At 39.6% G+C, this 23,250-nt stretch overlaps 1 protein-coding gene across 2 annotated transcripts in view; it reads left to right on the forward strand.

Moving 5' to 3' along the window:
* LOC129169182 (gamma-aminobutyric acid receptor subunit beta-2-like) overlaps window positions 1-23,250 on the forward strand; it is a 46,484-nt gene that overhangs the window by 1,413 nt on the left and 21,821 nt on the right. For both annotated transcript variants that reach the window (XM_054755340.1, XM_054755341.1), the window contains exon 4: window positions 22,267-22,487. In XM_054755340.1, the coding sequence (XP_054611315.1) occupies window positions 22,267-22,487 (221 nt within the window). The remainder of the gene's footprint in view (window positions 1-22,266; window positions 22,488-23,250) is intronic.

Consider the following 23,250-nt stretch of genomic DNA (forward strand, 5'->3'; position numbering starts at 1 on the left):
GTTGTTATATTTGTATATTTTTCCAGGTTGACACTCATTGATGCAGTTTTTATTGCAAATACTGAAAATGCACCCCTGTTGTTTAGTTGTTTTGGCTGTGATATGACTCATGTTGCCATGTCATCTCGAATATTTTTGGCAGCAGCAAGAAAAAAACCCCAAAGGCTTTTTATTGCTCATGTTGTTGTTGATGTCTTTGTGCACGTGCAGACTACTGTGTGCATGACTGGAGATGTGATGGGGAAAACAGATGATGCCATGTCTGTTTATCGCCATACACCTGCACATATATGACGCATATCGGTTAAATGGGAGGCAAGGGGTTGTCATTTTAAATGTTTCACTTTAAGTATAAATAGGTCTGCAAAAAAAAATACACCAGTGCTAAATATGAGGCCTAATTATCAACTGCATGCATGCAATTTGAGTGAAATAGTTTGTATTTGTGCATGGCTTCTCTGACCACATCATTCTACAGGGCCTCAACCTAACCTAAAAACAGAAACAGTGTTTATGTTTACATCTGGGTGCAGTAGACTGTGAAATTCATATCATAAAGAGGGCGGAGCACAACAAACTGCGAGTGCAGTCATGCAAGCATGCTATAATGAGCCAATAGGAAACAGCATTACTTGTTTTTACTATGAACTTTGCATCAGAGATGGGGTTAAAATGACAGATTGGGTTCACCAACCATCCTCCAATGAGGAGCTGTTAGGTAAGGAGTCCTGCAGAAGTCCATTTTTGTCTTTTAAGCTACAATCAATACACTAATGTGCCTCTCCATGCTAATTAGTGGGCTATTGTAGGTACAGGTAAAAGCATAGATTCAACTTTTGAAATATTTTTGCACATTAAAATAGAAATAATTCATTTCAGGGTTAAACTGTCATCGTCATAAAAAATTAACTGTACAGGCAATGTTTGAAGTACAGTGGAACCTTGGTTAGTGCACGCCCCAATTAGCGTGTGTTGCCTTGGTTTGTATACATTTTCCTGTTAATGTACAATATGTTGCGTCTTGTCGTGTTATTTATACACTGCGTGAGTGCAACTGTGTTCTTAATGTATTTTTATCACAAAACGTCCTCGTTAGCAGCGTACTAATACATGGAAACAGGAATCTATGCGGTCATCAGCAGCTGACTGTAGTTTTTTGGTAACTAACACAGTTACACCACAAGTCTCAAAAATGTTAACACAAAACACATTTACATAGTTTTAAAATGATAGCATTTTGTCTGTTAGTACCGTTACAATGAAAAATTGTCTGTAAAATGTGAAGTCAAATTACAACAGCTTGTCACAGTCTAAACCAATCGATGCCAACGTGTGTAATCGCTCACGTTTCAATCGCATTCTACAATGTGCTAACTTGTATGTGCTAACTTACTTTTTTGCGTGTCACTTAACAACCTCTGCTCTGATTTTAAGTAGCTCACCAAAAACATTTACTTCAATATTTACTTTACTTCTTACTATTTTTATAATTCTTCAATTCAGTCTGTATTTAATGACAAATGAGCACACAGTTTCAGGAGAGATGTGCTTGGTAAATTAGGTACAACTGAAATTTTGGCTGTCACATAGAACACAAATACCTGTAGGTCACCTCTACTTTCTTTTTATCAAAATAGCTGTAATAGTGTTGGAAGTCGGACACACCTGTGCTGTGATAAACCTGGACACTCAATTTATACTGTTTTGTACTGTCCTGTTTAAGCAGGACAGATTTCTATGAGAAAGATATTTAAATTGTTATCTTATTCTGCTAACTGTGTCATTTTTAAAGAAAAAATATATTATTGAACAATTCATTTCTCATGTACAGTATTAGTATTACTCGAAAACAGGCATCAAATTACACAAGTAAAGGCAAAAAAAAACAAAAAAACAAAACAGGCGGTTGGTTGGCCCTGCCGACAAGGTGTCCCTTATTTATTTTTGCACAAGTTGGCAACCCTACCAGTTAATTTGCCGATTTTATTTTAACGTTATTGTATATTTTTTGTTGCTGACAAGCTTCTGTTCCACACTTCAGTCCAGCAGTTGACAGTAACGTGCAAATGAACTAGTTTGCCAACCCACATTAACTCCTAAGGAGGAAGAAAGGAGAAGAAGGCGGGCCCATGTGAGCGAAAAGAGGGTGGTACTGGAGTTAATAGTATTTATCAGTAATACGAGAGCAAATGTGAATGTTTGCTTTGCAAGTCGATTTCGGTGTGCACCCCTAAGTTTTCCTAAAATTTTAAATTAGGGACCACTGTGCTCCTACTAAAAAAAGTTAGTGTGGATCCCTGCACTACATTACAGGTCCCGCTTTGTGTTCCAATTTGTGTATTAGTTCATGCAAGTATCATCTGGTGCCCTTCTAATAAATGTAACCGATAATACAATACATACACATGGGAGATGTTTTGGTATGTTACAGTCCAATAATTAGTTCTATTGGGCGTTGAGGGACAAAAGTGGACCTCTACTGTACTGTAGCCACCCCTTTAAGGTCACAAAGTTGTGGGAAGTTTGCAAAATATATCCATGTATTAATATTTCTTAATAAAAAATGACAGCAACACACAATCTAGTATTATGAGTCATTAAACAAAGCATTGCAAGCTCTTTAGTCTTAAGACAACATGAGGGCTTTATAACATAAGTGGTTTTGTCGTTGTGGTCTCAAGGCCTTACCACAATACCCCACCTTTCTTGCCTCAATGAGGTTAAGCATTGACATATTAGCTGGGAGTCATATGGCGTGTGGAAATCGACATTACGGTACATGCTTCTAGTGGTCCGAATGTGGAATGATGAGCTCTATGGTTGGTGTCGCAGGCTTGAAGAGTGAAGAAGACCCGGGAGTCGCATTTATCACTTCTGTGTGCGTGTGAGGGAAAGATTGTAGAGAGATCTGAGTTACCATGCGGAAAGGCAACAGCGGTGCCTGTTTTGGGGGGAAGGTCATGCACCTCGTGCTGCTCAGAGTTCACTGTGCATGACTCAGTGGTGCACATACAAAGAGACACACACACTCTGAATGCCAATGTCATGTTAGACATTCTACCCCAGGCAGGTGGCCTGGCAACTCTGTGCGAAGAGAGAGGATATCCATGTTTTTGCTATGAAAAGCCATGCAAATTCATTCTTCTTTCACTGCTATTTTTGTTCCTGATTGTTAAGTTGAACAAAGGAGATCCCTGATGGCATACATGCGGCGCCTATACAATATATCACACAGAGATATTATTAGAGATGTTGGTTGAAAAGGCCCGAAGAGATTATTGCTTGCCATATGATAATAAAAGGGAGGAAAGATTGTGGAGGCACTTACCCGCCGCGTAATATCTCATCTGCACCTGAGAGCTTTAAAATGATATTAGCCCGCCTCAAAGACTTCATCTTTTTGACAGTATGAAGCAGAATGGAATCATGTCATTCCGCATCCACAGAATGGGATTCATTTTGTTGTTGTACGTTTTTGAGCAGGTTTTATTTATCATCGATTGTAGCTTGATAAAATCATCACCTTGTAATAAATAAACTAAAAACAATGTAGGCAACACTTTTGTTTTTGCTCCCATATTTCACGAGCGGAACCCATAGATGCAAAACGTCTGTGTGCACCAAAGACCTGTTTATCTCATATATTGTTCACAAATCCGTCTAAATCTGTCTTAGTGAGCATTCATCATTCACAAGTGATAATTCATCCACCTCACATGTGGATGCTCAAAATGCTGATTTGACAGCATGATTATTGCACAGGTGTGCCTTAGGTTGCCCTCAGTAAAAGGCCACTCCGGTATGCGCAGTTCTACTGTATTGGAGGTAGTTGGAAAACCAGTCACTATCTGGTGTGACCGCCATTGGCCTCAAATACTGCATACACCGAACCAGAGAATCCCAAACATGCTGAAAGGGTGACATGTCTGGTAAGTATGCTGCGCATGCAAGTACTGGGATGTTTTCACCTTCCAGGAAATGTGTACAGAGCCTTGCAACATGGGGCCGTGCATTATCATGCTGCAACATGAGGTGATGGTCGTGGAGGAATAGCGCAAGAATTGGCCTCAGGACCTCATCACAGTATCTCCGTGCACTCAAAATGCCATCAATAGCATGCAGCTGTGTTGGTGGCGGCGGGCTTGTGGTATGGGAAGGCGTATGTTATGAATGACAAACATAGATGCATTTTTTGGTGACAATCCAAAAAAAAATCACAGCGATAACGAGCATGTTTGGGATGATCTGGATGAGCTCATGTGGTATTTGAGGCAAATGGTGATCACACCAGATACTGACAGCTTTTGTGTTTGGCCAGTTAATTACAGATCATAATTAATTGATCTTTCATTTATTTAATCTCTTGGAAGCACTAACTTTGAAAACAAAAAAAGCTTCAAAAACATGCAACTTATACCACAATCTTATAAAAAAGCTGCCGCGAAATCAGGCATTTGAGGCAGCACTCTAACAATCCCACATCCTGGAAGGACTGATTAACGATCCCCACATTCTACTGCACTTCAAAGTTCTATTAAAGTCATTAGGAGTGACTCTAGCAACGCCAGTTTATATTAAGCCTTTTATCATATGCATCATCATGTGCGTGAAGACCACGGTGTGTATTGAGAACTTGTACCTTCTCCCTGTGCCCCACAGTCAGGGCCTGCAGCAAAGTCAATGTTTAGATTATGTAACAGACAGAAAAGTGACAAACTCATCCTGGGTTCATCTAGGGCTTGAATTGGTGCTGTAATAGAGTCAGAAGAAGAATGTGTAAACTAAAGTCTCAAATGTAATTGAATGCAGAGTCATTCATCATCAACAATCATTCAGCAACTGCAGTCTTCTAAAGCCTAAAACCTTCCCATGGTCAGTTGTATTGGTTTAGAAGCTGCATAGACCTATACAGACTATTTAATCAATAAATTCATCAATCAAGTGTTAGGCTAGACCTCGTATTTCCATGGGAATCTTAATTCTATACCTGAGAGACATCATAGATAATTCTGTCTCAGCTTTATAAACAGTCGTCTTAAATTATAACAGTTTTAAGTGACATCGGAGTGCTATCACCAACTAGTGGCCTGGCATGTATATTACAGTCTTTTCAGTCATCTTGTTTTTAATGTCATTCAAGTCATGCAAAGCACTGGTACTTAACTTGCTGCCAGAGCTGTAGAAAACTGTATTCTGTCAACAAGGTGAAATAGAAGCAAAGGACATAGGATGATGCATGCAAGTATACTCGCCTTATATGTAAAACAAGCTGCATGTCATCAGCAAGACAGATAGAGCTGAGAGTTGACATTTTGGGGACTAATCTTGAGTGCATTTTTATTTGACGATCCTCTTACCTCAGCTGAGATGCTGTTTTTCACAGGTGGAAACATTGCAGGAGCTGCCTCGGTGACTGACACCTCACAGAGTGTCTGTCAACATACACGCTTGACGGCACTATTCTGTCAGAGGCACATCACGCTGACTTGACAACACTACAATACTTTGGCCTCCTCGTGCCTCTGTGAGGAGTGATTCTGCAGATACAAAGAAAGACTTTAGTTGGATTTTTTAAAAACAAAAATTCATGCACAAGTTTATGTGACAGGTAACTTGAAAAAGCACAGTATATACAGTATAATATATATATATATATATATATATATATATATATAATTATATTCTGTCTATCTATCTATCTATCTATCTATCTCATTTATAGCGACACACACGAACACAAGTCTTATTGAATTGCTGATTTACTCTTATTATGTCTACTATATTAAATAATATGAGTGCAAAAAATACTATACGGGTGTTAGCTCATGTATAGAGGGCTTAAATAATGTTAAAAACTGTATTTAGAAGGTCGTAAACAGGTTTTCTATGCTCTAACTACGAAAATATTTGATTGACAAATAAGGAATCCAACTTCGCGGAAATTCACTTATCACTTTGGGGTCTGGAACCAACTAATCGCAATAAACAAGGGCTTACTGTAGTATTTTTGTATTAAATTATTTCACGTATTTAATTGTTTCGTATGCTTAATGTGCAAAATTTCATAACTGCTGCATCATGATGTTAGCGCAGTTGTTCACAAAATATCGCAATAACATCGTACTGCCAGTAATTCTTCGATTTCCACTAGTAGCAACTTTGTTGTCACGACTATTTCTCTGAAAGTCCCGGACCAATGGAATCAAGACATTTTAATTTAGAAAACGACAAAAAATCAGCCTTGAACCTTGAAACACACTAGTCACACACAAGTCATTTTGTTTGTTTGTTGAATAAAGTGGGTGACATCTGACATTACTTATTGAAAAATGTGGTACTTATTAAGGAAAAATGATTATCGTATGTCCTTATGTAGTGGCACCTGTTTTTTATTTGGCTACAGAGGGGACCGGGTGTCTGTTTAGGATAAGGCATTTTTGTGGGCAGGCGTGGAGTAAGAGAAACAAATACTATGCAAGGAATGTGTTAACTTTTTAGTGGCAGCTGGTGAGACTGTTTACTTGGTTCGATAGGTGCTGCTGTTTTGGTTAGCAATAACACTGTGGAACAAAAAAGGAAGCGTCTATTTGAGAACCCTGGGGTTAATTGAGACACAGAATCTATTAGAGTGGTGGCCATTATGTATTAACTAGTTCCTCCAGGTTAAATAAACTCACAAATGAGGTGTCCGAGTCACTTTTTTCTGTGACAGTGAATGATGCATGTTTAGCCACCCAACAATGGCCCGCAGCTTTTGGCATTGACGACACGCTGCAGTTGTCCTCTTTTTTGCCGTCTCCACTCTCGGCTGTGTCCATGTGTTCCGCTCGCCTTCGATGGTGACACAAGGTTGGCGCCTTGGCCTGCGAGGCGGATTAGATAAGAGTTACAAATCAAAGCGGGTTAATCGGCCGTCCGTCTGTTTGAGTCCGCTGGCCCACTGCTCTATTTGTTTGTTCCACTCACTCTCACTGTGCAAACAAGTTACTCCGGAGAGGAGAAGGAAAACTAATATTTATATTTAATACAGATTAGTGATTCAGTTGCAAGATTTGAATACATCTGACTATTTTCTATACCGTTTGTCCTCATCAGGGTCAGAGTTAAGCTGCAGCTTATCACTTAACTATACCAGCCCGCAGTTTTGCATTCAAACACAATAATTCGCCTGTCGGGCACTAATGATTATACTCCACAAATTTTGCCTAGCAACAACTTGCCATGCAAAAATGCAGTGGTGTCTATTAGCTAGATATTTGTTAAATTTCAGTTGAATTGAAATTTCTTGATGACTCAGGAAGGTTTGTTGTTGTCTGTGCTGTTCATACTGTAGCAATACCACTGATTGAGAAAGTGAAATCTAAAAACGCACAAAACAGGAGTACTCAGTGATGTGCGGTGACGTTCGTGGCTGGTGAAGCACTGACTTTTTTGGAGTTTTTGGTGTTAATACAGGTTGTTCATTAAGATGATCACAAGAAAAAGAAGATAATTCACTTTGTTTAAGAACATTTTTACAAATTGTTTTCAAACACTTATTGGTTCCATTTATTTATTTTTTATTAACTGAAAAACATGTGTGCTCTTGCCTTTTATCTGTATATGCATTGCATGCACCCTGTTCTTCTCCAGGAAAAGTTCTGGTACTTTGTTGTAAAAGTCTGATCGCCTCCTGATGAGCTTGGGTATATAATGCTCCATCTAGGCAGTCAAATTCATTCAGTCATTCAGCAGAGCATACAAATATATTTAATGCATTTGACTTGCTGCTCTCCGACTGGTCCTGCTGTCAAAAAACATACAAACGTTCCCTCTCTGTGGAAAGACGGCAGTGACAAGCAACTTCCAGTTCATGCACGCCCCCACCCATTCAGGATGAAGCAAGTACTGCAGCACCTCTAGTATGGCATTTCCCCGTATTTTATTGTCTGATTAGCAGATTGAAGATGGTGCCATGATCCAACTAATTGCACTCACTGAGTGCACTCAGATAGTAGGCAGGGCTTGCGCACTAAGCCGAGAAGAAATGCTGGCGGCAGCCTTATCTCGGCTTTCTGCCCTGAATTTGATGAGGAAATGTGCAAATTCACAAATAGAAACTGTTTGATTTGAATCATTGAATCATATTTTATGTTATAATTTTTCTGTTTTTACAGTTTTCATCCCTGACTGCGCGTCACTGCAGCCCTCAATTGGGCATTCAAACACAATCATTATTAGCCTATAGTGCGCAAGTGATTATGCTCCATGAATTCTGCCTGGCAACAAGTGGACAATTTTCACATTGATCCATGGGGGGCATATTGGATCAAACTCTATGAATGCCATTTTATCAAGTGGTTAATATCATCGTCCTATAGGGCACAAATTATTGTGCTCCACGAATTCTGCCTAGCAACAAGTGGCCGGACAAACCTGTGACTAAATTATGTGAAAATCTGTTGTGGTATCTACTGGCGCAGCTATTTTTTAAGATTGCATTTCAGTTGAAGTCTCATGATGACTCAGACAGATTTGTTGTTATCTGTGCTATTCATACTGTAACAATACCATTGATTGAAAAAGTGAAATCTAAAAACGCACAAAACAGTAGTGAGTACTGTACTTTTCCTAGTACGTTGTCTACTAACATGATTGGTTCCCCACCAATTATATTCATAGAAAAACACCACTAAGTTCGATTTCTTGAGGACCAAAGTGACCAAAAGAAATATATCCATCGTAAATGTATACACAATCGAGACAACAAAACCCTGCCGGGATGATACGTGCATTTCAGATGAACTGAAAAGATGAATTCACACATTGTGCCCTCTTGTCATAACAGCCACTACACCGAGGGTCCGTGTGGGCCACCTCGAATCTGCCCCGTCGCAGCGTGTTCTAATAAACACCATGGGCGTCCAATAGAGAATTGAACTTGAAGCTGCCTGAGCAGGACACTCATTGCACACAATACACATGCATTGTTAGCGACGTAGCAGGTAGACAGTGCGTACATGCTGTGGATAGTGTGTCACTTCCTTTCATTGATTGCATATCAAATGAGTCATTGGACTACACATTCAAGAGAAACCTTTGTCAACTTCCCATGCGTCTTCCATAGGGATTTCAGAGCGTTTAATAATCCCTCACTAATAATCTGCCTTGTCCTCCCTTGTCTCCCTTCTCTCTCTTGGCCTCTAACTCCACCATTCCTCTCCTGGGACACAAAAAGGGCTTGCAGATGCCCCAATTGACTCTAATAAATTGTATGTCGTCCGTTAAGCTGCACAGCTGCCAACTGACTAAACTAAGCATCTCTGCTTCTGGAAAAAAAAACAAAAAAAAACGCCACAATGGTTCCTCTAAATTTGATTCACCTTTCACACACATAAGGAAAATGGTGACAGTATCCAGAAGAGAGAGCGGGGGCGAGCATTGTGATGAAAAGGGAGCCAAGAACAAGTAAACAAAATACCCAAGGAGAGGACATTACATTGTGTCTCAACGCTTGAGGTTATGCCCCGACGATGAATCCAATTTAATAAGCTTTACACTCACAATATGCTTTATTTCCCTTCTCTCTATTTGTAAGGCGTATGCAGTAAGAATTTAATTAGCAGCTGCTGTCTTGTGTACACAGACAAAACCACACAGACGTTGACATGCATGGAATGAACAAAACAAAAAACATGACTCAAATTTAGTTCACTTTAAAAATATCCAATTCCCTTTAGTGCTTGATATTTTATTTATTATTCTTTCATTCATTTTCTATGCCGCTTAATCCTCACTAAGGTCGTAAGGATATGCTAGAGCCTATCCCAGCTGTTTGGGTGAGAGGCGGGGTACACCCTGAACTGGTCGCCAGCCAATCACACGGCAATTTTATTTCTTACTGATATCATTATGAGACCCGACTATGAGGTTCATTTGTTTTGTTCTTTTACCAATATTAAATAAATATGAAACAGCATCTGTGGGCATCTCAATTCTTTATTACTCTTATGGGCCAACTCGTGTACTCACCCGGAGCTCAGACAGTCTATAGAGCTAAAATCCTAATTAATTTGCAGTTCAAAGCAACAAATCAGCCGAGAGATGGCTCGCATCTAAAAATCACTCGTTAGTTGGAACACTCGTATAGCAAGGTATCACTGTATAAATGACAATAAAAAATACCAGCAGTACTTCAGTACCTTCTCACTTCTCTCTCGCAGTCGATGTACTCTGTGACAACTCAACTCCCAGTGACAGTAGATACAAATAACTTTGGTCTTGTTTTGAGAGCCATCTGCCAGGGCTTTTAAGCTAAAGTTACCATTTAAAATACCTTTTACTTTGTCCATTTATGCTCAGTATTTGTTCTTGCTTGTGGCTCCACATCCACAGTTTCCTCAAACTATGGTATGGTCCAATGGACCGACAGGATGTGCGCACGTTAATTGTACATCAAAAAAATTGTGCCGTTAAAGGAAATTTCTGTTTAACATTGGCAGCCCTAATTCAAATGCATATGTCAATATGCAGTATTCTACACTGGTCACTAGGTGTCAGTAATATTACATTGACGAGACAATAGCCTCTGCAGGAAGTACAGGAAGCATCATGCGACTCTCCCAATGCTAACGTGTGAGTCTATATTATGTCTTATTTATGTCTTAAATTGCTTATTTTACTTTTATGTCCACTATATTGGGTAATGCGAGTGTAAAGGTGACTACAGGGGTGTTATTTCATGTCTAGAGGGATCTAATAATGTTAAACACCATATTTAGAAGGTGGTGAACAGGTTTTCTATGCTCTAACTCCAAAGATATTCCATTTTATAAATAAGGAATCCTACTTCGCAGAAATTCACTCATAGCGGTTGGGTCTGGAACCAATTAACTGCGATAAACGAGGGATTACTGTACTTTCATTTTCTTATAGCCCAAACGTATGCTCTCCTTCATGTTACATGTATCTATGCCTAACCAAACAAAATTGTTTTTGCTAGTATAAATGTGTAAAACTTGATTAATCATGCTAAAAGAAGCAGGCCAAAATAAACCCCTGCAGAAACCTCTGTGTGTGTGTTACAGACTGACTCCATGCAGTGTACAAGCTGTTCCAGCTACGTCTCTTGAATATTAAGGACTCCATATTCAGCTATGGGGAGACAGGGGAATATATGTCACTCAGCTCTGCGGGGGCTGCCATGTTTATTATTAGGCCTCTTTTGGAGAAGCTGTGCCCTCTGCCAGGCTTCTCATAGCCTGTCGCTGGCGGCAAGAGGACAGTGCGGGATAGGAAATTGAAAGTCACTTGTTGTTTTTTTTTCAAGAAAGTAGGTAGATGATGGAATGTAGCGCTGGATTTGTGGATGATTGATGGTGGGATCACATTTCCTTCTGCTGCAGGGTCAGGGATGGAAAACAGAAAGCATGCCAGTATAGAGGGTTTGTTGAGGTGCTCTAAAATATAGCCTTCAAGGTCAGAGATCAATAACTTTGATTAAAGCAGTGATTCCCAAACTTTTTTTGCCGACCTTCCCTGCATGGTGCACAAAAATCGCTTTTTTTAACCAAACAAATGTGATCCTGTGTCACCCAACCACTGTTATGTTTGTTTCTTGTGTAGACTAAGCAGGAACAGCAACATGGTAGAACATCTCAACTCTTTATTACTCTTATGGGCCAACTCTTGTACTCACTCGTAGTTCAGACAGTCTATAGCGCTATGCCTTATGGGTAATGTAGTACAATACAAACATTTGCCAACACACCCACGTCCTTACTTCCTTGTTTACGTTGACAGATATATAGATGACGTATAATGCTAATCTCTCATATACCAAAAAAAAAATCACCGCTATCGCACGCAACAGTTCCCGAATGTTGTCAACAAGAGCTAGCGAAACTACATGGAATGGAATGGAATGTGAACATAAATGAAAGTTTGTGATCGACAAGCACTTTTCAACTGTAAAATAAACATGAAGAATGTCTGCAACTTGTGGACGACAGAGGAGACAACAAGGGAGTCTTTGGTGTTTGTTTTTATAATACACTAAATACTTCCGCCAAGCGCAGCGCAAAGCAGCGCCGAGGTTATGCTTTTCGTCTGCGTTTATGCGTGTTTTTTTGGTTGTGTTTGAAATAACTTGAAAAGTTCTTAATGGATTTGGATGAAATTTTCAGGAATTGTCGGAAATGGGATATGGAAGAACTGATTAACTTTTGGGGGGTGATCCGGATCACCGTCTGAATCCAGGAATTTTTTTAAAGGATTCTTTAACATTGTGAGATTGGACCACTTTTGGCATTTGTGCATATACAGTAACTCCACAAGAAATGGTCAGAACAGTTGGAAAAAATACAGGACAAGTTTCCAACAGGTTCTAGAAAATATCAAAGACTGATCCAAAAAATGTTGGATTATTATTTTTGGTGTGAATAACAATATGGGGGGAAACTACTGCGCTTGGCGGAGGTTAGGTTTCGTTACTCTGTGTGGTAATAAATAAAATGACTGAAAGATCGATATTGGTTTTCCACACTACGCACACATATGTGTGACAATGAAAAAAAAAGAAGCTTGAAACCATCACAAATTTTGCCGCAACTTTTTGAAAAATCAGGCATTTTAGCTTGTAACAATCACAAAAAAAAAGCCTGCGGAATCCTGGAGGGACCGAATAACAATCAACAATGGTAAAGTCTGCTCCACAGTACGCAGCACGACACGGGGATGATAATCTAACGGGCACCAGACTACACACAGAAACACATTTTTCCGCAGATAAGAGACATGGAATTTGCTACTAATTTTAGAAGATGTTAGTCCGCATCCTGAGCACAGTCGTGGTGCCCTTGAGCAAGGCAATGAAACCATTAGAGGTGGGATGATAGAAGGCCCTATCCTGTCATTTTGCATTTCAATATAATTTAAAGAGCTGCTGTTACGCTGCCATCTGTTGCCTGTCTCTAGTACAGTGGTTCTCAATTATTTTTTGTCATGCCCCCACTGGGGGACAGACAATTTATCTGTACTGTACAGACTGAACTCAAAACTGAAACCAGGGAAATGCAAAAAAAATGGAGAGCAGTGAAGCATACAAGCGTATTGAAGAGTCAAATTGCATGCTGAATATGACAAATTCATACATGTTGGCAGGTCTGCACTAATATTGAATGCAGTGCCTGCCTGTCACACAGTTCACCGTGCCCACCCAGAGGGACCAGCCCCACCATTTGAGAAGCACTGCTGAAGTATAACACATTAGAGTAGTGAGCATATTGAGTGTTGGAGTCATACACATGTATGAGGGCATATGTGTACAAACAGATGCATATGGAATATGAAAGTGGGACTGACTTAAAAAGGAATGATGGAAAATGAGAGAATAAGTGAAGGACAGGGAGACAGAGCAATGGGACAGATGAGAAGAGGGCTAAAAGTGAGAAGCAGAAGCATCAGAGGGAGGTCACCACTGGTGCCGAAATCAGATACTGGATGGAAGTGGCGAGCTGTGAGAATAACAGCAATTTGCATCGCCGCACTGCTGGGCTTTTGGACGCCTTTCATTTACCCTCCCGAAACCCTCCATCCCTCCTTAACAAGCCTGCCGCGCCATTCGGCACCTCTCAAATGGAAAACAGGCTTTACGGGTAGGAAGAATAAAAAAATGTGTAAACTAAGTGGTCCTCATTCTCCCTGCAGAGCTACGGCGCCATCTCTTCTCACATCAAACCAAATTTTGCTGTTTCACATTAGATCTTCCCTTTTCTCTTTATTTGATCAAAAGGGCTGTCTTCTCGCAAAAGTAGTTTTGCACAAGCATGTTCCAATCAACCTAAAAGGGCACAGGTCACCTCCAGTGGTCAATTGAAGCTCACATTGAGTGAATTCTGGCTGGGAAACTCATCTTAGCTCCATCCTCCGAGGAATCCTGTGACATTGCAGCCAAAGTGGTGGACGAGCCACAAAACGCGATGAGAGAGGTGGGAAAAAAAAGCAGCGCTTATAGAAGAAACGAGCCTTAAAGAGACGAGGGACGTTAAAACACTCGCATAATTCACTGCTCTTTACCTGATCGCTCTGCAATGTGTAGTACAAGAAAAGTACGTTTCCGCCTCTCCTGACATTTGAAACCCTGAATGCTGTTTCTAACTCGTGAGGCTCTTCAGATATACATAAGTGAGCAAATGCTTGTTGGAGAGGTGTTTGCAGCAAAGTGGCCAAGTGTATGTGAAATGGACAATATGAGTGCATGAAGAGTGAATACGCAATGAGCTAATGAATGGAGGGATTGAACTTTAGACAAAGCAGTAGTGGTAAACACACTGTTGGTACAAACAATGTTGTTTTGGTTGTGAAGCACTCGCGCATGCTTACACTAAATAACACACACATCATCACTGTCTAACAAAAAGCATGCATCTCCACATTTTTTTTGAATTAATACAGAGCTGTGATTTGATCCTGAATATGCACATTTTGTCTGTTTGTATGACAGAAGCCTTTTGGAGCCTCAAGACAATTAAAAACAGGTTTTTCAGGGTAGTTAAAAAAAGGTTAAAGTTTTTGTAAATGTCTTCGTTATCATTTCCATCTGAATGCTGAAGACATTTGTCAGTATCCAAAGAAATACATACAATACAAAATAAAAACAATATATATATTTCCAAAAAACAACTTTTGGTGTTTTGGATGATTTTTTATTTTTTTTTGATAGAATGTCTGATTGCTTCACAGTGTTTTACGGTAGACAATAGGATACACAATAAACTGTATATCGTATATTCCCTGATATCAGAAGGTGGTAAGGCTGCTGTATTGCTCAACAGACAATCAGTATTGCCATACAGAGTAGTGATTTCAGTGAAAAAAATAATGTACAGTAATCCCTCGTTTATCGTGGTTAATTGGTGGTAAGTGAATTTCGGCAAAGGACTCCTTATTTATAAGTGAAATATTTTCATATTTACAGCACAGAAAACCTGTTTATGACCTTCTAAATACAGTTTTAAACATTATTAGAGCCATTAGAGCCCTCTAGACATGAAATAACACCCCTATAGTCACTTTTAAATTCATATTAGACATAATAAGAGGAAATAAGCCATTTAAGATATAAATAAGAGTTGTGCTTGTGTGTTTCTATAAATGTGTTCCCTCAGAGAGCTGAGTGGTGGGCAGACAGGAAGTGACGCCAGTTATGGGCCTGTTATGAGATCATTTAAACCTGCAATAAAAGCCTGTTGTTCTGGCAATCACGTCTGGTCATGTCTGTCTCAACAAACATCACAGTAACATTACTGACACCTAGTGACCAGTGTAGAATATTACATATAATTCGGAGCATTTTTGAATGCATCTTTTGAATGCCTTATATTTGTATATACAATTTGCTTCAATATGGAATTTTTGAAATAATAATGGGCCATATTCAACCATGAAACAGCATGATAGTATGATTTATTCATTCATTCATTTATTCATTCATATATTTTTGAATGTTAACTGCAAAGTGGCGAAGGACGACTGTTTTCAGGCTCCGAGATCAAATATATAAATATCATACATGAACATCTTATCTCTTTTTGTGGTTTGCTGGCTGTCTTAAGCCAAAGAAGCAGGTTGTGTAATAACCACCAACTTTCACGCAATTCTAGTCAATCAGAAGCCTGAGGAAGTAATTTGTGGAAAAAGCACAATAACAATGGTTTAAAAAAAAAAAAGCTTCAACAATGACTGCATTCATGGCTGGTCATCCTTCCTGTGTAAATCCTCGTGTCAAAACACTGCAGTCTGTCATGCACTTTGTAAAGACTTATTGTGATTCTCCCTGGGCAGTGCAGTTCATTAGAAAATGAGGCCAGAAGCAACAATGTAAGGCTTAGAGTGGGTGGTGGGCTTGAAACACATCACATATCCTGTAAATAACTTTAATATTAATTCCCTGTGCTGTTCCCAATCCAAGAGCAACAATGTGGCCTGGGGGTGGGGATCAGATGTGAAGGGTTAGTGGACAGGGCAACATTAGAGGACCAGAAGGTGAGCTGAGGTTAGAGTGGGAGTCTGTTTTGGAATTTTTATGGCTTAAAAATAGCCTATGTAAATTTACCTCAAAGTTCATATATAAGCCAAGCATTATAGATATTCTTTAGAAATTGAGAATGTTTTACCAGAATAGCATTATCTCAGATTTTATGTCAGATTTTACCAAGCCAACATAAATATAGTCGTCCCTCATTTATCTTGACACTACTGTTATTCTTTGTTTACACCACATTGCTAATGTGCAGGCTACAGGATCACTGCATGGACATTCAGACAGCCCCGGCTGCACAGCATGCTAACGAGCTAACTACACTACTGCTACTACTATAACTAATTTATTTATTCTAAACTTAGGAAAGGGTTTCAAACAAGAAAGACATTATAAGAAGCCAAAAACCATTTCCACACAGAATAGGAGGAGAGCTTCCTTTCAATCTATCATGTCGGACATGCCATGGCTGACTCCTTGCAGTGTGACGGTAATGTGATGTAATGTCACGTCTCATCGATGTTTTGTGTCATTACTGACACCTAGTGGCCAGAATACCACAAATAACGTGTAGGGATAGAGTAGTGATTTAATTGCATATGAATAACGCTTGTCTTAGAATCTGTATACTGTTCTTTTTAGAGCAATTTCTTCAGTCGACCCAAAGTCTTGTCCTTTGTGTGCTGTCTGGGGCAATGATAAATCCGCCCTAAGTTGACAGAGAAAAAGCATAGTGAGCTGGATGTTTTTTTTTTCTGCCTTGAGCATACCCTGCAACTTCCACAGAGCAACAAGTGACTATGCAAATCTTTCCCCTCTATGTTCGGTCTTCCTACCCACTTAGTCAAAGCTGATGGCCACCCCACCTAGTGCCACAGCCATTATTGAACACTAATACAGTAGAAAAATGAGGCTACAGTCAGTTGGAACAATGCTGTGGAACTTAGCTGATTAGTTATAGATTTTGACATTTTGTCATAATTTATAGTGTAGAGAATATAAATATCACTTTCTGTTGCCTTGGCATGGCATGCTCATAAATTACGGCCATTCCTTACTCGCGTCACTCCTGCCTAGTTTTGGCTTTCCATCGCTCACCAACTCTCAGCTCACATAGTTTCTATAGTGATGCTCATTACGACTGTTATTATGACAGCCTCCCTTCCACTTCCATGCGCGCACACAGCCTCTGCAGTCGCTCTGGTAATTTAGAACCTCCTCCCACAGAGAGACGAGGCACACAATAGTTGTCTTTTAGGAAAGTTTTGGGAAACCCACAGTGTCACCTCCTCTGAGCCCATCCCACAAAGCAAGCATCCTCAAAGAAGATAAGGCTGCAATAAAAGCCCCTTGGGAATGACAATGGAAATATTTAAAAGTATGCCCCACTTATGCAGCAGCACCCACTCTACTCAACAATGATTGTCAGTTGTCTATTGATGATGAATGGTGATTGTGTTTTTTTTAAGTGGATAGGAAGTGGTAGGCAGCGTTGTGCATATGCCAGTATGTCTTTAAATAAAGTTATTGAGTTCGTTTGCATGATTACGCAGAACGGATCAATCAATATTCGTAAAACTTCGTAGAGAACTCGTGGATCGGTCAAGGGAGTCATTCCAGTCTGCCTGCATTGACGCCAATATGGCTATGAGCCAGCAGCAGATGCTGAAAAAAAGACGGTGAATAAAGCCTGACGTGTGTTGCAGCTGTAATACCCATTACTGCCACCTACAGGGCTGGAGTAAACACTATTAACTGGTGTGTTATGATTTTTTTTTTCAATCAAACAAGTTATTTGTTCGGCCTTGCCAGAGGTCTGTCCTCTGCTGAGGGGGTTATTCAATAAGCTAAATCAATAACAATATTATGAAAGTGTATGACAGTGAGACAAACCTCCGGCAGTATTGTAAAGATCAGTAAAACTGAAGCTGGAGTTAGTATAGCAGGTTTAAAGATACAGTCGTCCCTTGCCACTTTGCGGTTTGAATTTCACGGCTTCACTCTATCACGGTTGTTCGGAAATACATTAATGGTTGGTTGAATATGGCCTTTATTAATCAAAATATATGCACGTTGAAGCAAATTTTATGGATTACTTGCCTAAATTAAGCATTTCCCAGCATAAAAACAAACTAAAATACAGATATAAGGCATTTAGAAGACGCTGTGAATGATATATAGTATTCTACACTGGTCACTAGGTGTCAGAAATGTTGCTCTAATGTTCAGTGAGACACACAAACTCCAGACTTCTCACAACGCACAATAATTCCGTATAAAACACGGGGTAATGTTGCTGCAGTAACCCATACCAAGCTAAAACTCAGCTCTGAACCCCCGACCTCACTTCCTGTCCGCCCGCCACTCAGCTCCCTTAGGGAACATATTTATAGCAACACACACGAGCACAAGTCTTAAATGTCTTATTTACTGTTGTTAAGTCTGCTAGTCTGGTCTAGTGGTTAGCATGTTGGCCAACACAGGAACAGCCTGGAGATCGGGAAGACCTGGGTTCGATTCTCCCCTGGGCATTTCTGTGTGGAGTTTGCATGTTCTCCCCGTGTGCGCGTGGGTTTTCTCCGGGCACTCCGGCTTCCTCCCACATTCCCAAAAACATGCAGTTAATTGGCGACTCTAAATTGAGTGTTAATGGTTGTTTGTCTATATGTGCCCTGTGATTGGCTGGCGACCAGTCCAGGGTGTACCCCGCCTGTCGCCCGAAGTCAGCTGGGATAGCCTCCGCGACCCTAATGAGGATTAAGCGGTATAGATGGATGGATGGATGGAAGTCTGCTATATTGGGTAATATGATTATAAAGGTGACAAGTTATTCTATGTATAGAGGGCTCTGATAATGTTAAAAAAAATGTATTTAGAAGGTCGTAAACAGGTTTTCCATGCTCGAACTACACAAATAATAAATTTATAAATATGGAATCCTACTTGGCTGGAATTCACTTATCATTTATTAACTGCGATAAACGGGGGATTACTGTATGGGAAATAATTTTCCTTATTTTTCTTGAGCTGCTGCACCTCCCCTGATAGCCTCACATGTAAAAAATAGAGCCCCCAACCTCATTAGAATTAGGGCAAACTGTAATGTTGTGTTGGATTATTTATGACTGCTGTGTATTATATTATTATCTATTATGGTATTGTTTTTTCTTGGAGGAAAATCCTATGGTTATGAGTATATATAATACAGTTAAGACATCTGTGAAGGAGACTGTAAGACATGTATAATCATTAGTATGGTGTCTATTTTAAAGACAGCTTGTAAGTGTGAGTTTGTTACTCTGTATTGGAAGGTGCAGAGTATCTCGTTTAAGATTTTTCTTAAAAAAGCATTGCCTTCACCCACACGTGCTGTGCTCCACAGTGTGTGTGAGTCGTTATATAACCGTCAAATGGATATGGAAGTGTTGAGAAAGTGGCACGTGCAGCTTGGTGCGAGTGGGAGCCAAAAAGTGAGGGAGAAGACCTAGTTTCTCCAAGTCATTTCAAATATGACAACATACAAACATCCATTTTTAACCATTCATTTTCTCACGACTGTGCCAAAAGCTACAATATCACCAGGATTTATTTCATCATATCATTTGAAGTGTGACAAATACGTCAAATTAGGAGTGCAGATAATATGTTCCTGCTACACAAACTCCTCCAGGTGACATGCAAGTCCCAAAGGTGCTGCGGAATATCACATTTGTGTCTGCAGGCATGTTCAAAAATGCATGTTCAAGTCTCTTTGCCAGGATGCGGGAATGAATGTCAGACATGACAAAAAAAAAAAGTTCCTTGAGAAAGCAACTTTGTGTAAGACTTATTATAGTTTATATCGAAAGTTTCTCCTGAATGATTGTGGGGGCTGATGGTGTCCTAGATTTATCATGAGGGAATTTCACAGGAGATGAAAAAGGAATTTCTCTGTTTGTTTATGAATTATTAACAGGTTTCTCCTTTGTGTGTGTGCATGTGCATCAGAACGTATAGAAAATATCATCAATTCCAATACAACTCAGCAATTGAAAGCAACATGAAAGCAGTCCAGTGACAGTTCAACTAAAAAACAATCCACTCCCAAAGTACAAAAGATGAGAGGATTGCAAATGCACTGACATGCTAATCTTGTCAGCCTGGGGAACTAGAAAAACGACATTACAACATTTTGGTAAGGGTAATGGTGTATTTGTTTCAGCCATGCTGAACAATTTACACATCACACTTGTACAATTAAATATGTCCAAAAAGGAGTAGGAAGAATTCAAGTTTATTTTATCTGACAATGAGTCCCGACCTTAGATTTGGCAAAAACTGCACTATTGCAGTATTTAAAATAACATTTGTTTTGGTGCTCCACTCAGGATTTCTATATGGTTTTGTACTCTTTGCAACAAACTAAAAAAAGACATTTATCATGCCTTAATCACAAATCAATGTTGTAGCTACTGGGGCCAAAAAACCTCAGGGAACGTGTTCCACTCCTTGAAGCTCAATAAGATGTATTTTGACAATTTCTGACTGTTTCATAGCGCCCGGCTGCATTTTCTGTATTGCAGGGAGATGTTGCACGTCTTAAAACACGACATCTTACTACATAAAGCTAAGAGACAGCATGTAGCACTCACGTCACATGTAGCTCTTACATGTATTTGCCATGTCTGCCTCTATATAGAAGACATGTAAAGAGCATAGGGTGAGTCTGAGATACGTGCGTGGGACTGAAAATGTAGGAGAATGTAAGGAAAGTGGCGGTTGGCCTACACAAGTACAGTACAACCAACAATTTGCCTTAAAAGTTGCATAAGAACTCAAGAGGTCGAAACATGCAAGATGGTTAGACCGTTAGGGTATAGGGTGACTCGAGTTGCGTCTTCTTGTTGTGTTTGTTCTTTGTGTCCTTTTTTGAATCACTTCTTCCAAACGAAGGCTTAGACTCAAAAAGGGCTACTAGTAAAGCTCCTAAGAAGCATTGTCAGGGTAGTGTTTTTTATGGATTACAGTACAGTAGTTAACTTCTTTTTACACTTATATGACAAGTAAGGTTGTCAAAAAGTCCGATGCATTGGGAAAAAATTGCAAATCGTCAAAGTCACCTAGCGTTCCGGAGTGGATTGTGTTTGATGTCAGCGAGTCCAATGAATCACTTGTAATTGTAACTATAATGCAAACTGTTTCAGGAGGCTGTTTGACCTTTGGTTTTGTTTGGATTTTGAAATAAAAACCAAAGAAAACACACAAACAACACACTTGGAAACATGCAAGGGAACGTGGAAGATCCGATGATGCTGAGACACTGTGTCTTGGTCATTTGAATTTTTACTTTAGGAATATTTTCCTCAAAAATTAAGGTTCACTTCTAAAGTGTCTAACAAGCAAATGGCTCCAGTTCTGAAGTCCTGCTGTATAATATACAGTATAGTTTATCATTCATATATAAATCATGGTTAATTGTTTCGAGACCCCACCGCGATAAGTAAATTAAATAAAAGGATTCAATATTAATAAATGGAATATTGTTATAGTTACAGCATAGAAAACCTGTCTATGACTTTGTAAATATGGGTTTTACCATTATTGGAGCCCTCTAGACATGAAATAACACCCCTATAGTTACCTTTACACTCCTATTATTCTTTGTTTACAACATGTTGCTCAACTGTAATGCGCAGGCTACAGGATCACTGTAGGGACACAAGAGACGACCGCCGCTTTAAACATACATAGCATGCTACCAAGCTAACTAGTTAGCCTCCAATTTATTTATTCTAAACCTTAAAGAAAAACGCACTTTTTTAAAAAAAAGTGAGTGTGAACTGAGATGTAGCGAGGGACGCCTGTGTATATATATATATATATGCGGTATACATACAGTATATGTATGTTATGTATATACAGTATACATACCATATCATATCATAGTGTCTTCTTCAGTTCACATTGCTATGAAGAAAGAAGGCATATCCCTCAGCTTTGTACTGACAGTTCCTCTGCGTTGTGCTTGTGCTGTTCTGCTTGCATTTAAAGTGGGCTTCATCTAATATTGAAGCCCAGTGTGGTTCTAAAGTGAGAGCTGGCCGTGTAAAAGTATCACAGAGCAGCAGTGTAAAATGCTCGCTTTTAAGGGCAGCCCTCTCCCTCTCTCTTTTCTGTTCCACCATCCATCCATCTCTCGTACTACTTTCCTTTGACTTTCTACCCTTTCTTTTTTTGCACTCTATCCTCCTTCACTCCCTTCCTTGCAGGACTACACACTGACGATGTACTTCCAGCAGGCCTGGCGAGATAAGCGCTTGTCCTATTCGGAGATTCCCCTCAACCTGACCTTAGATAACCGTGTGGCCGACCAGCTTTGGGTGCCTGACACCTATTTCCTCAACGACAAGAAGTCTTTCGTCCACGGTGTCACTGTGAAAAACAGAATGATCCGACTGCACCCGGACGGCACCGTGCTCTACGGTTTGAGGTGAGCTGTTGTTCATGCCCACGCCACAACTCAAAGTCGGATTTATTTTTCATAATAATCACCCGACCCTCTCTTGGCTCAGTAATTAGCTCATTAGAGCCAGAGAAGGAAAGCTACTGATGTGAGAAGTAATGCTGCCTCAAAGGTAATGATAATGACAACAATATTAACAATAGAACACTTACGAAGTGACCTGACCACAGGACACATCACAAACAAAAGGCTTCTTCAGTGCTTTACTATTTGGTCAAGTTTTTAGCATCTTTTATATTAGTTAGTTTGGAGCTTTTCTGTATGAGTTTATTTTTACACTTACAGAAATGGCAGTTCCAGCTTCCTTACCTTGGTTTTGGACGTGTTTAACAAGTTACATTAAGGAACATCACACGTTTACACTTGCACAATTCGACACGTCCGAAAAGGAGTAGGAAGAAGCAGAGTGTGTTTAATCCTACCACTTCTCTATGTCACTTACTCTGTTTAAATGTGACCAAACAGAAAAGACTAGCGAATGTGTAGCATAAGATGCAAGCTAAAAAAGGAAGAAAAAAATAAAAACAAATAAGATATAAATGTAAAAAAATAATAATGAATACATAAATTAAGGCGTAAAAAAATGACAGAAACATCGTACAGTAATTATAAATGAAGGATATAGTCTTAACTATAGCTTACTGATTAATGATAAATAAATGAAATATTATATGAGATCCAACCTCTAAAAATAAATAAGCCAATTGAGTTTCACTCTCCCTTCAGTCTC

Source organism: Dunckerocampus dactyliophorus, chromosome 16 (assembly GCF_027744805.1).
Source record: "Dunckerocampus dactyliophorus isolate RoL2022-P2 chromosome 16, RoL_Ddac_1.1, whole genome shotgun sequence".
Classification (NCBI taxonomy): Eukaryota; Metazoa; Chordata; class Actinopteri; order Syngnathiformes; family Syngnathidae; genus Dunckerocampus; species Dunckerocampus dactyliophorus.